The 19,619-nt window shown below is 34.6% G+C and overlaps 4 protein-coding genes and 1 non-coding gene across 6 annotated transcripts; 2 read left to right on the top strand and 3 right to left on the bottom strand.

Annotated features, from left to right (window-relative positions):
• The first annotated feature begins 1,401 nt into the window (after positions 1-1,401).
• On the top strand, positions 1,402-2,463 carry LOC103498754 (probable carboxylesterase 18). Its single transcript, XM_008461490.2, has one exon. The coding sequence runs from the start codon at positions 1,402-1,404 to the stop codon at positions 2,461-2,463; it is 1,062 nt and encodes a 353-aa protein (XP_008459712.1).
• A 700-nt stretch (positions 2,464-3,163) lies between these two features.
• Positions 3,164-9,324, bottom strand: LOC103498631 (U3 snoRNP-associated protein-like YAO). Of its 2 annotated transcripts, XM_008461294.3 has the most exons (9): positions 9,092-9,324; positions 8,536-8,607; positions 7,837-8,236; positions 6,864-7,206; positions 6,159-6,383; positions 5,779-6,007; positions 5,244-5,422; positions 4,748-4,813; positions 3,164-3,514 (listed from the first exon to the last, which is right to left on the bottom strand). In XM_008461294.3, exons 3-9 carry the CDS (start codon positions 8,229-8,231, stop codon positions 3,437-3,439), a joined length of 1,515 nt encoding a protein of 504 aa, XP_008459516.2. In that variant the 5' UTR covers positions 8,232-8,236; positions 8,536-8,607; positions 9,092-9,324; the 3' UTR covers positions 3,164-3,436. The 2 variants fall into 2 exon arrangements, with proteins under 2 accessions (XP_008459516.2, XP_008459515.2); XM_008461293.3 differs by lacking the exon at positions 8,536-8,607.
• Positions 9,325-11,420: 2,096 nt separating this feature from the next.
• Positions 11,421-12,437, bottom strand: LOC103498755 (probable carboxylesterase 18). Its single transcript, XM_008461491.3, has one exon. It carries the CDS (start codon positions 12,435-12,437, stop codon positions 11,421-11,423), a length of 1,017 nt encoding a protein of 338 aa, XP_008459713.2.
• Positions 12,438-12,738: 301 nt separating this feature from the next.
• LOC103498635 (putative endo-1,3(4)-beta-glucanase 2) lies at positions 12,739-14,793 on the bottom strand. Its single transcript, NM_001328463.1, is given in 1 exon segment — positions 12,739-14,793. A coding segment is annotated over 1 exon segment (2,055 nt).
• Positions 14,794-19,133: 4,340 nt separating this feature from the next.
• Positions 19,134-19,238, top strand: MIR477B (microRNA MIR477b). Its single transcript, NR_120720.1, has one exon. It is a non-coding gene; the product is annotated as a microRNA MIR477b (primary transcript).
• The last annotated feature ends 381 nt before the right edge of the window (positions 19,239-19,619 follow it).

Raw genomic sequence — 19,619 nt, 5'->3', positions numbered from 1 at the left:
AGACGTGGCTGATTTTTTATAGGTATATATATTGGCAAGAAAGTATTTGCTAAAATAATTATAGATCGATTGAGAGACAATATGTCTTAGCGATTAAAAGACTTCTCTATTTGAAATCTTTCTACTCCTTATCATATTATATGTATATATATATAATCTATTTATTAAAAGGGCTTGAGGTTTGAAGTAAATCTACTTGATAAATTAAAATGATAATAATAGTGATGTACATTAGGACTAATTTATATTTGGGGGTTTTTTTTAATTCAAATGCAAGATATGAGATCAAATTTTAGAGAAAAAATAACTTTTAATAGGACATAAGTGCATTTTTTTAGGAATAAGTATGCAAACAGCACCGATAAACTATACAACATCTCTTTAAGGACAAGCGGGGATATCTTCCACAAAGAACACTCCAACCTTCCGACGACGAGGAAGGCCTGCTACGATCAAAAAAACAAATCAAAACATCATAAACAGCCAACCTGGCTAACGAACACAACCAAAGATAACACATTATCAGGTGTTGTTCATTAATTTGACTTTCATATCTAAAGCCAATGATTTTTCTATCGAAGCATTTTTGTTCCATTAATAATTACGATATAAAGGAATTGGTACACAATGTCAACAAAATTTTACAAGGCTGAAGATTTGTTCAATTGGATTAATTTCCATTAGAATCTCTTAATTCTACTTATCCTTTTTCAGTGATACGAAGAAGAACAAACTAATAAGATATCACATCACAACTAGTTGCAACATTCATTTATGAGATGGTCTTCAAACCAAACACCACAGACTTCGATTTATAGTGTATTAAATCCTAGAATAGGAGAGAAAGTATTCCATATTCATGTAAAAAAAACAAAAAAGAATAGAAAACATCGTCTTGTCAATGAAAAGTTCAAATGTCATCTCATCAACAAATATTTGAACTTCATAGCCAATCAATCCCGACCTTAGTTCCAAACAATTAATGAATCTATTTCAACCCCATAACATATAAATTCCAACTTCAACTATAAGAATACAATTTCAGTCTCAAGGAGCTCAATAATAGATTTTAGATTTTTTGCATCAAAATCAAAGGCTTAATAACTCCAAAGCTCACCAATCCCATACCATAGGGATTAGGGAAGAAAACATCCAACCTATGCTTATAATGAATACTCAAACTGCCTCTTCTTAATTAATTGTATTTTTTCTTATTATTGCATTTTGTTTACTTTCACAAATTTTTCCAAATTATTTATAGCATTTTATTTAAGTATATTTACTAGAAATTTGCTGAGTTGTCATAAAAGAGTTGCCACTTGGCAACTCCTTTTCCACGTGTACCTTTTTTTAGAAACAATTATATTACTCAAAAAAATCAAAAAAAGAATTAGAAAAAAAATGTCTTCTTCTTCCATTTCTGCTTGTGAAATTTCAAGCTCCAAACTTCCATGGAAGCATCGTTTGTTGCTTCGAATCGGTACTATAATCACCGACGCTTGTTGTCGATCCGATTTCACTGTCAACCGTTGGCTCTCCGGAACCCTCGACTGGAAAATCCCCCCTTCTACCAAACCAATCGACGGCGTCTCCTCTTTCGATCTCACCATCGACACTTCCCGCAACCTCTGGGTTCGAATCTTCAATCCCATTATTGACGATGAAGATTCAAATCTTCAATCTCTGCCGTTGATTTTCTATTTCCACGGTGGCGGCTTCGCTTTCTCTTACGCCGATTCAGCTCTCTCCCACACTTCCGCTCACCGATTCGCCAAACAATTACCCGCCGTTGTAATCTCCGTCAACTACCGCCTCGCTCCGGAATTCCGGTACCCATGTCAATACGACGATGGATTCGACGCTTTGAAATTCATCGACGAAGTGGGGGAGGAAATCCTTCCGGCAAAGGCGGATCTAAGCCGTTGCTTCATTTTGGGGGAAAGCGCCGGAGGGAATCTCGGGCACCACGTGGCAGTGAGAGCGAGTGAGTACACGTTGAAGAAGGTGAGATTGGTTGGGTTCATAGCGTCGCAGCCGTTTTTCGGCGGAGAGGAGAGAACGGAGTCGGAGATTCGGTTGCGTAATCAGCGACCGTTGAATCTGAGGCTTTCGGATTGGTTTTGGAAGGCGTTTTTGCCGGAGGGGGAAGATCGAGATCACGCGGCGGCGAACGTGTTTGGACCGAAGGGAAGGGATGTTAGGGAGGTGATGAAGTTTCCGGCGACGTTGGTTTTGGTGGGAGAATTGGATCTGTTGCAAGATGGGCAGAGGAGGTATTACGAAGGGTTGAAGAGAATGGGGAAAGAAGTGAAAATGGTGGAATTTGAGAACGCCATTCATGGGTTCTTTGCGTTTTGGGATCTGCCTCAATATTCTTCCATGATTAAGGAGATGAAGGATTTTATTGCCACACACACTCAAAACTCCATTGTTTTTGCTTCTTCTTCCTCAACGAAGAAATAGGCTTATTGGTTAACATTATAATTTAAAATAATTAAACTATTCTTATTATTGTTAAAATACTATTTTAGTTCTCTATCAAAAATTTCATTTTATATTTCTAATTTTCTATGTTTAGTTGATTTAGTTTTAATGAATCTTAATTTTGTACGACTCTCAATAAATTAGCTGTTAAGTCTACTTTTTTTTATTGAATTACCATTTTAGCTTTTATGCTTTAAAAATCATAAATTTTAATCGACTTTGTTTGTATGTTTAAGAAATCTTGAACTTAGTCTATATTTGACAAAATTATTAAAAATATAATAGTCTATAATTGTTATATATGTAGAATTATTGTCTAATGAATTTAATTGACCGAATTTAAATTTTAGTAAAAGTGAATCAATTAAGTAGAACCCTAAAATACATCAACCGAACTTGATATTTTAACTTTGTCATCTAGGAGCTTCAACGACATGAGTTTTTCTTTCTAGTGAATTAATGACATAAGAGCCAAAACTAATCGAATTGATGTTGTGAACTTCACATAATAGACTTTATCATTCATATTAATTGTGTAAATCAACGATAATGACTATATAAATCAATAAAGGATTTCATTCCAAGGCCTTTATCATCATCGTTATACCAATACTCTCCAAGAATGGATCCCATCCCACTTACCTGAAAACAGTTGAATAATGAATTTGCCACAAAAAGGTAAAAACTTGACTAGCACATTTGATTATAAACATAATCTATCTTTGTAATTCATCTCTTTGGGTAGTTTTAAGCCCACAATGGCTTTTCAAACTCACCCTTCTTAGTGAGAAATATGAATTGCTCTAATTTGACTATTGTTACCATGAGCAAAATGCGGGAAAAACTCAGTTAGGCAAGTGAGTGAATAAAAAAAAATACATAAAGAAACAAAGAGGGAAACTTGGAGAGGTCAAAATTGGTTTGGGTATTATATAACCTCTTCAGTTCAGTCTCATGAGAGCTTAAGAGGATGAACTGCAACTCCATTCCGAGCAGCTGGGATTCGCCCCCACCTTCCAAGACGAGGTTCCTGTCATCAAGTTAACTAACGGTGTTAAGAGATATTTTCTAGGGTATTGAAGTGTCATGATCCAAAAATGGTATTGTAATTTTTCATAGAAAATATATCAGACTTGCTAAAAGGGTCGAAAATCTTAGGTGTAAATACAAACACCCACAAACCTAAATCTAGCTTTACACAAGTGAAGAGATCATTCCAATTAACAAGGGAACGTATCAACTATTTGTGGGAAAGTTAATTTATCTATCACATACCAAATCAAACATTGCATACTTTACTAGCATTGTTACCCAACAATTGAAATGAACGTGGAAGCCATAAACAAGATTTTGAGATACTCGAAAGGGAATCTAGATCATGGACTATTACTCAAAAGGCCATGAAACAGACTTGAAAAACTCTATAATGATCCTCGTTGGGATATAGAATTAGCTGAATTGGGATAGAGAATTAGCTGACTTGAGATCTACAGCTGCTATCGCTCTTACGTGTGGGATAATTCGCTCACTTGGATTAGTAAAAAAATAGGTGTCGTAGCAAGAAGCAATAGAAAAGTTGAATACGAAGCTCTTTGACATCTATGAAGGCATGTGGATTCAGAACCACTTTAAGAAGTTTTCCTCTCGTCTATCACCTCTCTCTCTCTCTCCTCTCCCTCAAAAGAATAACTCATCTCCCTCATTATATTGTGGTTGTGCAAGGAGATTTTGGTGTCACTTACTAATAGGCTATAGGTTGGCAAAATGCCCTATCCAAAGCCCCAAAAATATTTCTTCACACTTCGGGGTGGTCACTTCTTCAGGAAAGAAAAAATTATCCTGTGCAAAAACTCGTTAGAGCCTACTGCTTGAACATTTGGCAATAAAGAAATCAAATATAAAAACACCTATAACAGAAATCTTGATACTTTAGTTAATATGGTTGGTGGTATAAATCTCCCCTTTTTCACAACTATGGTTCTACTTCCCTCCTTTCTAATCAGAGAGGTCTTCTGTAAATTTTCTTAATGAGGCTTTCCGTAAATTATCCCAAAAAAGATGAAGAGAGATAGTAACTAATCGTAGTTGGAAAACTTTCTAGAAGTTAGATAAGCGAAATTTTGATCTTTTAGAAGAAAAAAATCAGAAGCTTCTATACTGTTTTGTATATATGAGAAACAGAAACCCATAGTTGCAATCCTCTAGTTCAAACTTCTATCACAAAAAATAATTAAACATTCCTAAAAAAATTTGTGGCAATTACCTGCCCAACTCCAGCCACCACAAACCTTCCAGAGTTGGCAAAGGTCAAGGAGTTCACAAACCCAACCTGAAATTTTATATAAAAAAAGATAAAATTAGTCATATGTAAGCATTACACTAGACTACAACTTTATAAGCACAAAAAAGAATATTCATGTGTTTCTTGTTCCTAAAATAAGGAGAGAGAGAGAGAGAGAGAGAGAGAGAGAGAGAGAGAGCAGGAATGGAAGAAGCGCTCCCTAAAGCCCTAAAGTTTTCTATTCGAGTACTTCCAAAAGCAAAAGATATGGAAAGTAGAAATAAGGTTATATCAAGAGGAAGCCAAACTCAACAGGAGCCCAAAAGCTCTTATTGAGGTGGAGACATGTGAAGGCACAAATTCAATCAATGATTACAAAAGAACGCACTTGTACAATATAAGCCACATTCAAGTTAGTTTAATTAGAAGAGGTAAAATTGCGCGACGACTAATTTAAAATAAAAGGGATCTTGCATACCAGAGGGAGGTCGTATAATGGTCGAACATCTTTCTTATCACTTGTGAGAGCCCATAAACGAACAGAACCATTACCGGCACCCGATGCAGCAAGGTCACTGTTTCTACATACTGAGACTGAACTTATCCAAGAATATGCTGACAAATTATGAGAGGTATTATGATTGGTATCCCCATTTCCTGCAAGAAACAAAATTCACGATTTAATAATAATTTGAATAATAATTGGCACAAAGAATAGCTATTAGGTGCTTTCATTTTTCTTTCGATCAACCTTTTTATTTTTTATTAATTTTAATGGAAAGCGAATCATTAAAAAAATATGAGAAGAGAACCAAACAACTAGCCACTCCTGCGAGCAAGCGCGTAATGAAACACAGAAAGACCAACTGACCAAGTGACAATTATGAACTGGTTTGTGCATTAGTGGCGATACTAAAGCTAGAAATAAACACTAATGAGCCTCTCAGATACAGTGATAATTTTCAAAATGATAGAAGATAGAAATATATAAAATTCTTAAAGAAAACCCATACCCATACAACCATTGGGGATGACTCCATTTTCCTTCAGCTCCAAATTTGTGGAAGATGATGAAGAAGAATGAGCATTTCGCACAATAAAAACAGGCTTCTTTTTTAAAACAGTCCAAAGCTCAATACTGCCGTCATCTGATCCAGATAAGAATTCATCATTGCTTATAAAACAGCAACTTTCTAAGGATGATGCAGGAGCACGAAATACTAAACGGGACTCCTCTGGAACCTGTTTCAAGCATCAAAAGGACTAATTAGTGAAAATAATACTATAGCAGGTAGATGAAAACGGACGCAAGCTGCACAAATTAAAATTAGCAGAATGTGGCAAGTCCAATGAGAGTCACTAAAAACTGCAAGCCGTAAAAAACAGGGTCTACCTTCCATAATTGCATACTCCGATCACGTCCAACAGTCAGTAATCTTTCTTTCCGTAGGCAATCGATAGCCAATACTTCGCTTTGGTGACCAAACAATGTATTTATATAAGCTCTGTCATCCACATTCCATATCTTGACAGTTCGATCATATGAACCAGAAAAAAGTTCTGAAGTCCCTTGCCTGAAAGTCAAACACGAAACAGGACCTCTATGACCAGGAAATGCCTGTAAGAAGCCACAGTAAAATGACTGTGTCAAGCTTTTGACAGCTATAAAACTTTATTTTCGATCAAGTTTTTCGCTCGTTTTTTGAGGGAGTTACAGAAAGGTGGAAGAGGGAAGCTTCCAATCAAAGTAATTAAGAAAGGATACACACAATTTGGGATGACAATGTTCATACTTTCTCACTGTTCTTCTTAACTAAAACATATCTTATATTTGTTGGATTGTTTGGAGATTCTGTTTCTTTTTTTTGCAGCCTCTTTACACGTCTCTTTTCTTTATATTAATGAATATGGTTGTTAAATCTAACATTAGAGAAAAGAAATCCCCAATTGAATATGAGAACAGCAGAAGGATAATTACAAAAGGTTAATATATTTATTCCAGACAAACCGAATTATTTTAGGTTTTGATTTAATCTCAAGAGTTTTCAACTATGCCATGAAATGTAAGCAATAAGATACAACAATAAATAGCAATTACCTGAATATGCTCTCGTGTACGAGTATCCCATATATGCACATGGCGGTCTAAGCCTCCACTAGCTAAGTATCGACCATCAGAACTGACAGCTAACGACAAAGTGACTTTACTATGCTTTGTAGCCCGACCTTGGGGATCCTTAGCACCATGCAATCTCAATACTTCATCACTAGGCCATTGATATTTTTCCCCTTTACCACTTTCTACATCCCAGTGTAAGATGGTACCATCCTTGGACGATGAAAACCCCTTCAAATCATCCTCAGATAGAGCAACAGCTGTAACAGATTGTCTGTGCTTAATCAAGAACTGAAATTCATCTTTAGCTACTGGCTTCTGAACCCTGAAAATTGTATAATTGTTAACACTTTAACGCCACCATACACCCATCAAAAAAATTAAGCTGTTTATCACCTTTTTCCTTTGCCTCTCCTTTTTTTAACTCACATACAGGGGATTAAAGAAACAAGCATATCAAAGGAACATGCTCTCCAAGCTTTGTTATAAAATTACAGTAGGTGAAACAAACACACAAGTGAACATTAGCCACATATAATGAGGATAACACTTAACCTCTACCTCTCTTCTTGAAGAAATAGCACAAGAAAGTGCTTGAATCCTACAGTTATTCGGTCATATTTACTAGTTCTTAAAGAAAGTTACTTGAAAAATTATATGAACTTATTAAAAAAAGACATTTTGTTGTAATCAATTGAATGGACATGAAGTTTGGATAAGAAAGAAAAATCATTAAAGGAATTAGTAATGTTATATAAGCAGATTGTTTTTAACTTAGAATTTGTGTATCAGTGGAATACATAAATACTTAAACTACATGAGAGAGAAAAAATGTGTCTGCCTATATGTGTGAGGGAGAGAGATGAAGTGCTGTGAATTTGGGAAAACAAAATTTAAATCAGCAAAATTACGAATACAAGATTCCAATGAAAAATAAACCAATAGAAAACGATACCTTGATGCAATTTCTCTCCGAAGCCTTCCGCTATCTTCGAGTTGCTCTTGCTGAAGAATTTGTGCTACAAGCGAATCTTTTTCGCCTTCATCGTCACTCTCATCCTCATCCTTTTCTTCATCGCCCCTCTCCTTTTCTCTATTTGCAATTTCCCGAATTTTCTCCAAGTATTCAACTGCTACTCTTTTCCTTTTCTCATCAACAGTTTCTTCCTCAAACTCCTCATCCTCAACACCCACTAACCCATTATCCTCGTCTGACTCACCGCTTTCAATCTCATCATCAACAATCTTCCTTCGTTTCCTTGATTCAGAACTGAAGAACGGGTCCTTACTGAGTGGAAAATTCTTCCCCTTCTTTGCCCCTTTAGGAGGGGCCGAGCTTTTCTTCTTCATCTTTACTGCAAAAGAGAGAAGATACAAAGAGATGTAAATACTTAAACAAATTCCTTTTATTATCGAATTGGCATCGACAAAGCAAACAATAATAACAAAATTAACAGTTAGCAGCAACTCGAGAGAAAAGCATCATCTATTGGCTAAATTGAAGTGTGATATGAGACAAAGGATTAAGAGATGTTGCAGGAAGAAATTGCAAAACTGAGAAGTTTTATGCTGCTAATTACTTTAAAAAAAAATACCTTTTTAGTCCCCAAGTTCTAAAGAATGTGTGTTTGTTCTTTGAGTTTCAGAAATGTACCTTATCAGTCCTCAAGTTTTTTAAAGAGAACCTTGATGTATATCTCCACTCTAAATCTCCTAAAATATGCATCTACATACGTTACAGTGAGGCATAAGTAGGGTTGCAAATTTTTATGGAGTTCAAATTTTCATGAGTCATAACATACATAAACACACCCTAAATCAACTAAAATATGCATATAAATGAATTGGAGTTGAAAGTTTAGAATCTATATCCTGGAAGATAATTGCAGCCTAGTTGAAAGATAAAAGACACCATCCAGACATGAAAAAAATTTCATAGTATACCCTCTCTAAATCACCTAAAACATAGATATAAATGTGGAACACTTCTCACTTCTACAAAATAAACCCAACCAACAACATTTTTTCTTTTGCAAGAAGCCGAGCAAAATAAACTCAGCCAACAGTCATTGCAACAAACATCTGAAAAACAACCTAATAACCCCAAATATTAGCTGACAAAGAAGAAAACATTTTTAAAAAAAATAATAAAATAAAAACCTCATATTTCTCAGAAAGAGAAGCTAATAACTACAGCAAATTTTCCTCACCTTACTCGGCCTAAATCAGGAACAAATGGTTGAAGTTTGAGAAACAAGTCGACGTTTGTATGCTTCGCCGTCGGCGGGAGTTTGCGTGGCCGTCGAGTTCAGAGTGTGTTTGAGAAGCCGTGTGTCTATGGATTGGTGGTCGGCTAGGCGGAGCGTGCGTGTGTGAAGAGGAAAACAGGGACGCGCGGGGTTTGGGAGGGAGAAAGTAGGGTTTTTCTTCTTAAATTAGCCTACCAAAAGCCAAACCAACCTTATTTAAACAAAATAATATGCATTCATTTGAGTGACTTAATTTTGGTTTTTATATAATTAATTATATTAGTTTCGTTCGATTGTGTTTAATTTTAGGGAGTGAAATTTTTATTAGAGATTTGATAATTATATATATTATGGAAAAGAAAAAAATAGTTATATTTGTTAAAATATAATTATTTAAGAAAAATACGTTGTATTTTAGAAAGAATATAAAGAAAAAGTAGTATCCGAAGAATAGCTATTTAAAAAAAAGATATTTATCGGAGAGATTAAGGAAAATAATTATAGTTGTGGTGAAAAATTGAGTATTTGTAAAAGTATAATTATTTTTAGGAGGATAAAAGCTGATTGGATGGAATTAATCGAAGAAAAATAAGAATTTCATTCATTTTTCGAAGAGAAATAATAAAATAAAACGGACTACGACATACTATCCATCGACCATTTAGAATGGTTATACAAACCTAAATGGATAAAATGTCTCTTTGGAAATTTCATTGATGGAATAAAATAAAATCAACCTAAAAGATTTCATAAGAAAATAGGTAAAATTAAGACCTTAAAATAAAACCAATAAAATATATTATGGACGTGTATTTTTATAAATTAAGTACTCGTTTGAATTGACTAAAGAAATAAGTGTTTTGAAAATTTTTATAAAAAACATGTTAAAAATATATTTCGAAATTTATTTTGAATAGTTGTTAAACACTCTAATTTATTTGGAGTGTTTCATCTGTAAACTACATATTTACTCCATTTTTTTTTGTTATATTGTATTTGTTCTTTTTTTAGGATATTCAAATGCAAAATAATATATTAATTATAAAAAAAAAAATTATTATATATTATTTTATTAGAAAAATAATCAAATAAATAATATAACTATATTATTTTGAGAATGAAGGTCATAAATAAATTAATATGTTATGGGATCTTTAAGTAAAATTCTTATGGAACAAATATAGTTATCCAATTATTCTCAAATATCTTCGAAACAAATATTTCTAAAAAGTAAGTAGGGTTATCCAAAGATATATAATTTCGAACATTGAATATTTCAGTTATCTATGTTTCTATGAAATAAACGGTCCTTGATAATATTTAAAATTCAACTTTTTCAATAAGATGGAAGCTAAATTTTAACTATTTATAAATTATAAAGCTAAATTTAAATCAACTGTTTCTAATGTTCAATCACACATGGTGTCGCGACAAAGTTTTCTTTTTAAAAGACATTTCTATATGACAAACATGATTAGTTGAGGATGTCGAATATATGTAATGTCATACAACATCTATGAAAAGATGTGAAATAAATGGTTATGTTTCTTTTTAGTGATTTTTTAATGGCATAACGGTGAAAAAAGAAATAGGAAGACAGACGAGACGAAAAACTTAAATAAAAGAAAAAAGAGTAAAGAGTCAATTGGAGAACGAAAGAGAAAACAAAACAAAAGAAACAAACAATGAATGAAATGAAAGTGGATACCTAAAAAGTCGAGAGATAATGTTGCGAGTATCCAAGTATCCGAAGAGAAAGCCCAATCACAAACTCTATTTGTTGCCACAAAAGTTTAAAGATAGGCCCCAACCACAAGTCATCAACACTCAATTGTTGTTAACAGTATTTGTTGATGTAGAGATTATCTTGAATCGTAAATGGTGTCAATTCAACTTTTTGATTTTGAGCATAAACATAAATATATACGATTTCATGTACTCGTTTCTCTCGAGCTCATGTATGATCCTCGTACGCTATGAACATTAAACAAACCTAGAATAATTTTTACTTAGAGTGATGGATCGATCCACCACATGCCGAGTCACTAGTTCGCTCCTCTCATCGACTTGTGCTCATCACCAAACTCACACTTCAAAATGTTAGGTTTATATAGGACTGATGGTTTCAAGCGAATCTCAACTTGACCAAGCTTTGTCAAGAGATAAGTAGTTTGAGTTTGGGTTTGAAATGATAAAAGAGAAACACATGCAGCACAAGGAGGAATAGGTTCTTCAATCGTAGCGTGAGAATGGAGACCAAAGAGAGATTACACGACATTTTAGTTCGATGTTAATTCTTTGCAATGAAATCCCTCATCTCCTTAATCATTAAAGAATATTCCGGCAGATCTGCAAAGCCAAAGTATCCATGGACGGCATTGGAGAACACCACCAGCTTCACATCTTTTCCCATTCTCTTCAACCTTTCATAATAACACTTTTGTCGATCGATCAGCAGATCCAATCCTCCCGCGAAAATCAACGTCGCCGGAAAATTTTCCAATCCCGAGATATCTCTTCCATTGGGTCCATTCACATTCGCCGTTGCATGGTCTCGATCTTCCCCGGCCGGCAGAAATGCCCTCCAAAACCAATCCGTCATGTCCAGAGTCAACGGAAGTTGCTTACACAGTCGATTCTCCGACTCCGTTCTTTCCTTTCCACCGAAAAACGGCTGCGACGCTATAAATCCAATAATCTTCACTCTTTTGAACTCGTACTCGCTCGCTCTCACCGCCACATGGTGCCCTAGATTCCCACCAGCGCTTTCCCCTAAAATAAAGCAACGACTCAGATCTACCCTCTCTAGTAAACTGTCGTCGTCCATTTCGTCAATGAATTTCAAAGGATCGAATCCGTCGTCGCATTGGCATGGGAATCGGAACTCAGGAGCGAGACGGTAGTTGACGGAGATTACGACGGCGCATAATTTTTTGGCAAAGCGGCGGGCAGCCATGTCAGTTGAAGTGGCGTCGGCAGAACCGAAGACGAAGCCGCCGCCGTGGAAGTAGAAAATGATCGGCAGGAGTGGGAGAGATTCATCGAGTGCGGCGGTGGGGGTGGGGGTGAATATTCGAAGGAAGAGGTCACGAGAAGTGTCGACAATGAGATCGGAAGAGGAAACAGAGTGAGTCGAATCGTGATTGGAAGGGATTTTGGGGTCGATGAAATTGAGAAGCCGGCGATTGACGGTGAGATCTGATCGGAGAGAAGTGTTGTAGAGTAGAGTGGCGAATCGAAGAGTGATCCTATGCTTCCATGGAAGTTGGGGGGTTGAGATTTGGTAACAAACACCGGAGGAACACATTTTCAATCCTTCTTCGCTAGCTTTAAAGTAATGACTTTCCAATTACAATTACAATTACAATTACAATTGAATTCACGACAGAAAGAGATGAGAAATTATTGTTACAATAACAACAATGTGAATGTGTGAAACACGACATAGTGGTCTTGGTATTGGTAGTGTGGCCAAATCAAAATAAAATATATATCGTTTAAGAAATCCCAAAAATAAAGGAAACAATAAAGAAAAGCACGTGTAACACGTGGAAAATTAGATAATCAAAATGGCTGCCTTATCCCCTCAGTTTCGGAGTTAACCGTCTTCAACCTCGTCCCTCCGGCCGACTATAGATCCACCATAAAAGATTACTCAAAGAATTCCCATCATCATGTTTCTTCAACTTCTTCACCTTCTCAACCGCACTCTTCTTATCATAAATCCCTTCCAAAGCATATGCAAATCCCTTCCACCCTTCACCGGCATCTTCCCGTTCCAACGCCGGTTGCACCCACTCTACAGCCTCCTTCACAAACCCCACATCGGTAAACATCCTCTCCGTCACCGGCAATACCGGCAACACCTGTATCCCAAGTCTACATTCCCTCCACTCCGCTGGAGCAAACCACAGGCGGCTCTCCCTTGCTGCACTCCACAAAATCCCCACCATTCTGTTTTCCTCTGCAAATCCCTTATCGTAAATTCCATTCTTTTCTTTCTTCACATGCCACCATGTCTGCGACGCCGTGATCTCTGCCGCCGTCAGTGTTGACCCGGCGGCGGTGAGGGATGCGTCGCCGTAAGCCAAACCCATCAGGGCAGCTGCGTAATAAGCGTTGACGGCCTCGCTTGTGCTTTCCTGATTTCGACCGTCGGGGAATTCGGCCAATCCGGCGGCCCAGGAGTGGAGCTTCCAGAAATCGAAGTTTCTGAATGGAATTGAGAATTGAGATTTTTTGGGTCTGAAATTCATGTAATCGTAAAGCAAAGCGTAGGCTTGAGGCTTGTATTGTTTTCCCCAATTTGGATCAAGCTTCGCAAGAACGGCGATTGAGTACACGAAATAACCCAAATGGAAATGGTGATCGTTGTAGATTCCAAATCCGAAATCCTCTATTGTACTTGTAGCACCGTTCTTCGTCACCAATCCAGCCCATTTTCTTTCATACAGAAACCCATTTTTGGGAAATTTCCCGATCAACCATGGCTGAATCCCGTTTTTCAAAAATTTCACCACCGCCGGAATGACACTGGCTCCGTAATTCACCTCTTCGGCGATCAGAGCCAATCTCGCAGCTCTGGCCAACAACTTCCCATAGAAATAAGACGCCGGCGTTGACGAAAGCTCTGTAACGTTTAAAGTCGCAACGTCCCGTTTAAGAGCGGCGACAATCTCAGGGAAGAATTTGCTATCGATTCCGTTGATTGAATGCCAAGTGATCGGAATCGGATTGAACTTCAAATCCCACGAATCTCCAACCACACCCAGAAGGTCACCGTCGATGCTGCTGTACCGGAGATTCTGAAGAACCGTTTGATCTCGCGGCAAGATTTCCCGGTGCAATGTGTGAGCCAACATGAGAAGGCCGCCACTTCCTTTCTTCTGCCATTTATACTCAAACCCAAAACCTCCCGACAACTTCGCAAACCCAGAAACAGGGTAACATCCACTGTACCGATCAAGAATTTTCTCCGATTCCACCGCTGAATCCGGTAAAACAGCAACCCGAATCACGCCGATAAATCCCCCGGAAGTAACAACCTGATTACTCTTCGATTTAATCAGATAAATCGCCGACGAGGAATAAAGAAGCCAACTCCGGCCATTGTTCAACCGAATGATATATTTCGTATAATCCTCATAAGAATCAACAGACCGGACGCCATTGCTGGTTGAGATCAAAACAAAGGAGGTTTTCAAAACAGAGAAAGTCAAGTAAGGACTTCCACGAACGAGATGGTATCTGAAAACGCCAATGTCCAAATCAACACCAAGATCGCTGAAGGACGATACGAAATGGGTTGCGTTAGAAGTTTTGTTGAGTGAAGAAATGACGAGATCGGGGAAGAACTGCAACTGGTTGATTGAAGAATTGGAAATACGAGATGGGTATGAAACAAAGAGCGAAGAATTTGCTGTTCTAATGAGATACGGATGAATATATTCCGGCGAATCGCCATTGTTGAGAACAAAGTTTTGGAAGAAGGAATTAGTGGGGAGTGGAGAGGAGAGGAGATTTGGAGAGAAGAATTTGCTGGGGTCAGGAACCGCCGTGGAGGTGGTCTCCGGGAAGGGGAATTGGGCGGAAACCGGCGCAGCAGTGAGGAGAAGGAAGAAGAATAAGATGGAAAATGGGGATTGCTTAGACGTTTCTTCCATGGCTAGTGAGGAAAGGAAGAATTATTGGGGGAAAGGATTGTGGAATGCCATTAAATGAAATTTGGTGTAATAAAATAGTGAAGAAAATGGTGAGTCAGTTCTTAACGTTCTAATTTGTTGTTTTTAAAAAAGGAAAAGCTTAACGTCATTATTCCCTTGGGGAAAGTGGCAAATAAAATAATGTAATGAAGAAAAGGTTTGAACTTTTACTTTGTGTTCAAATTGGAGGAAGAGCTCTTATCGATGTGATGTGTAAGATTAATGCAATTAACATACACAAATACCAAAAGAGATCTATATAAATATAAATGAGATCTAATCCTTTTGTATTTGTATGGTTTGAGTGAAAACGAATCAATGATAATTTAAAATTTAGTATGTTTGATATTATTTATATGTACGTTGACACGTGAGATCCATATCTAAATTTATAAACAAGCCTAACAATTTAATTGATGATCAATTTTACGTTTACGGTTTTATTGTTTGAGTTAGGGTTATGGTTACCGTTATTGTTATACTTTCAGTGAATAACTTTATTTTGACTCTATTTTAAGTTAACACGATCAAAATGTACTTTAGTTACATTTGTAATTGTAGATCATTATAATTGATTTATCGATGAAATTTCATATCGATTACACCAACTTTCATTATAAAATTGGTAAACATGGTCTTGGTTTATAGTTGGGATTAATTTGGAAAAGTTTAAATAGTTGAATTTGGGCATACTTAAATGGGTAGTTTTTGTTTTCTATAGCTTTTCTTTGGGAAAAAAAGTATTCATGTCTGGTTATATTCGAGTTCATATATTTACATTTATAAATCATGAAAATAGTTATTGTTTTTTGTTTTGTCTATATTAACATAATTTCCTTTTTCAGGCAAGGCAAAGTTAAGGGGAATTAGTTACAGACTAATCTCTTCGTCGAGGATGACGAGAGAGTATTGTTCGGGAAAAAAAAACATATCAAATGCTTTTGAGATGTTAAAGTTGTGAAAATGTAGACAAACTTGTGTTTGTTCGCAATGAGCGTGACAAAAATACAAGGCATTAAGTTAACATCTGTATCTATAAATATAATGTCCACGATAGAAACTCGGATACCGTAAGAAAGAAGATGAAATATAAGTATGCAGACCAAATTGATATTTTAACTGAAAACAAATCAAATTATACTGCAAACTGTGGTAGCTAGAGTTTACTTTTATTTAGATGATTTTGAATTGACTTCAAATAAAATCATTTGAAAAATAGCTATAATTATTGACAAAACAGTTGAAGGTAGAGAATTTTGGTTAGTTTAGTTGAACTATTATTCTAGTAGTCATGTTTTTGTGTTGAATTTTATATTAGGAAACGAACATTTTCTTTCAATTTTGTCAACAACCTTTTAAGTTTTGGTTGGATTAAATCGAAAAATATTTATTTCTTAGATTTGATGATTGATTGCTATTTGTGTCATAATATGAAACTATGTTCAACAGCTACCCATGATTGAGAAACATATGAGTTTTCTTGATATCAAAGTACTTTAAGGTTAAACGAGTTGTATTATGAGATAAATCGAGTATGTATAAGTTGATTAAAACACTCAAAGAATATTTTAATATATATATATATATATATATAGAAAAGTGAATACATGTGCAAAAATTTGAATCGATGATTTAAGTGTTATTTTAATTACAATATAAAATGGAGAAAATAGTGTAGATTGGAAAAATGAAAGAGAAGACAACAATTGGCTCAACCAATCCATGAGAATATCACCAACTAAAGTGACTCTTTCCACATGCATTTGAGCTTTTCTCAACTTGTGAATTATAAAATAATGTTGGTTAAACCCTTTAACGACGTGTTTGGATTAGGAGTGAGTTAGTGTAGTTATAGATTATTATAACTTAGCAATAATAGTTTGCGTTTGAGTCGTAGATTATTTTAGTTTGAAAATAAAATAATAAACACTAAAACAAAAAATAATAATATGATGGACGTCAAATAGTCAAAACCGTAGTAAACAGTAGATATGATAGCAAATGTGGGGTTTTGAAATAGAGGTGATTATTATAAAGTTACGTAATTCTCACCCCCAAACGACCTTCAATTTGAGCTTTCTCAATTCTTATAAAAATGGTCAGTATTTTACGTTTAAAGTGTCATTTTAAGGGCTTTTTAAATATATATATAAAAAATAAAAGAAAGTAACAAAATCTATCGCATTCTCAATAATTTTCTTCCTATCTTTCTCTCAATGTAATTATATTTTCACATGTTTAATTTTAATGAAATTTCAATTTAGTTTGCTGAATTTATTATTTTTCTTATAGAAATTGATTAAATATATAACAATAATATTTTTAACATGTTTCATAAAATATAATATAATAAATTTGAGAAATATCAACCATAAACAAATAGTATTGGAACTAGAAAGATAAATTAGACATTTAAAAACATGAAGATTAAATTTAATTAAACAGGTTTTTGTAGATGAACACAATTTAATTAGGAGTCTAAAGACATAATCTAATGTACTAATAGTATACTTTAGATTAATATTGGATTGGACTTGAGGAGACCTTGGGCCAACCTTTGAGATTTGGGCTTCTTGATAAGCAATCCATCAACAAAAGATATCATACCTTAAGTTAGAGTCTTTTTTTTCATCATTATTGAGCTTAAATTTGTTGCTTTTAGTTTGAAAATTACATAAATAGAATTGAATAAACGATCTTCTAAGTGATAATCGGTGTTTTATCTATTGAACTATGTACTTAAAATATCAAGTCTACAAATTTCTGAAAAAATATAAAAAGTATAGCTTGAACTTTGATTTATAAGGAGTTAATAGACCGTTTTACCACTAGACTAGCTTCTAATATCGTTGTAAAAAGTATAAAGTTGAGCGTCTGACCCTGGATTTGTATTAAATTCGTCAATCTATCAGTGATTGTGAACGTTATACGTATGTTTCAGGACGTCCTTTTCCTTTTCTATTTAAACAAAGAGAGAGTTCAATATGTTATTTTGCATGGATTATTATACCCATATGACATGAAATGATTTGATGTATATGGATAGAGAAAATAAAAGTATATAAAATGATAATGGTATCTAGTGCCCTACAAGTGAGATGTTGTAAATATATAAGTTAAAAAGTGCATATATATATATATATATGTATGTATGGAATATAATATGAAAGATATTATGCAATTGGAAAAGAGAGAAGGGGTATATATGAATTGGTGGAATGTCAAGATGGGGAAAACATGCCTCTTCTTTTGTTTATTGACTTTGATCATTAGAATATATTAAGAACAAAGTTTTGGATGCCTAATAATTGAAACTTATGGGATTCTTTGTCTCTTTATTTTAATATTAATCTATTGATTTGTCTCATGCACTCCTTAAGAGCCAACTTTGATTTCGATGATACTTTTAATAAAAGCAAACCAACAAGAACAATAAAATACGATAAAACGCACCACAGTTTTTCTAAATACAACAAAATGACACTGTCTAACGATGTATACCAATAGACTATTATTATCCGTCACTTATAGACATTGATTTTACTTTTATAACTTTTTCCTAAAATAATTAATAGGAAGAGATTTTTTTTTCCAATAAGTTAATAAGATGACAAAATTAATTAGGAGTATGTGTCGATAGTTTCAGTCGTTATATTATAAATTTGGAAACTTATTAAATCTTTATCTAAGATATTTAACCAAATGATTGATTTTGAACTAAAATATTTCAATCATTATCATATAAACAAAAATAATCGTAGCTCAAATTACGATAATGTTTTCGGGGTGTGAAAGTTAAAATCACACTACCAAAAGTGTTGATCGTAAAACCTAACAAAAACCTGTACACACTTTTTATATGAAATTTAATATATACGCGAAATTAAATTTAAATATTTAGTAAAATCTGTTTATGTCAAAGTTAGCTTAGTTTTACGGTAATTGATATCCACTCTTTTTCTTAAAGCCAAAAGTTCGATATCTCGTTCCATATATCGTTGACATGTATTAAAAAATCAATAAAAATCACATGATACAAATGACTTGAAAACAGAAAAGTGATTCGATTTAGATTAGATTCGTACACTCAATCCAATTGTAAATAAGTAATTAATATATAATCGAAAAGATTCTACAACATTGGCTTTTGTAATCTAAACCAAGTTTTGTTTGTGCTCTATAAAAGGGCCATTCCTAGCCCTTAATCTAATATATTCTTCTTAAGTGTGCAAACACCTATGAACAAAGAGTTGAATATTTCAAGCAAGAGTTTTATGGTTCATTGCCTCCCCAAAAAGACATTCCTTTTGCTTTCTCTCCCTCAAAGGCTTCTGGCAACAATGACATTCGAACGTAATTTGTTGTATTCACGTATGTCTGAGGCCTTAGGGGAGAGTACGTGAAAGGTATCTCTTTAATTTGTTATGTTTGAAAGGTATGTTTGTACTAATGTCTAAACAGAAAGGTATGCGAAAGTCGAAGTATATGTTTTGTAGGTATGGTTTTCTTTCGTTAATAAGTTTTGAGAAGCTTTAGTATTCCAACAACGTAACTTAAAATATCTTATTGTTTTTTAATATAGCAAAACGAATCAAAATATCAGAGTACATCTACGATGAATCGTGATAGTCTATCATATATTTTGTTATATTTATAAATATGTTGTAAAAATTATGTCATTTAAAGTAATTTGTCAACTTAAATTATATTTCTTTTTCTGAAAATCTTTCATGTTGTTTTTTCGATTAATTAGTTGTTGGAAGGTATGTCTCTTATTTTTCTTTAAC

This window comes from Cucumis melo, chromosome 9, assembly GCF_025177605.1.
Source record: "Cucumis melo cultivar AY chromosome 9, USDA_Cmelo_AY_1.0, whole genome shotgun sequence".
NCBI lineage: Eukaryota > Viridiplantae > Streptophyta > Magnoliopsida > Cucurbitales > Cucurbitaceae > Cucumis > Cucumis melo.
The sequence above is the reverse complement of the archived record's forward strand: the minus strand, read 5'-3'. Positions and strand labels throughout refer to the sequence as shown.

Coding starts and splice junctions, on each gene's coding strand:
- LOC103498755 (XM_008461491.3), bottom strand. CDS start 12,437: ATGTGTTCCTCCGGTGTTTGTTACCAAATCTCAACCCCCCAACTTCCA.
- LOC103498631 (XM_008461294.3), bottom strand. CDS start 8,231: ATGAAGAAGAAAAGCTCGGCCCCTCCTAAAGGGGCAAAGAAGGGGAAG. Junction 5,423..5,778: donor CATCCCCAATGGTTGTATGG/GTATGGGTTTTC, acceptor TGTTTCTTGCAG/GAAATGGGGATACCAATCAT. Junction 4,814..5,243: donor CATTATACGACCTCCCTCTG/GTATGCAAGATC, acceptor ATAAAATTTCAG/GTTGGGTTTGTGAACTCCTT.
- LOC103498754 (XM_008461490.2), top strand. CDS start 1,402: ATGTCTTCTTCTTCCATTTCTGCTTGTGAAATTTCAAGCTCCAAACTT.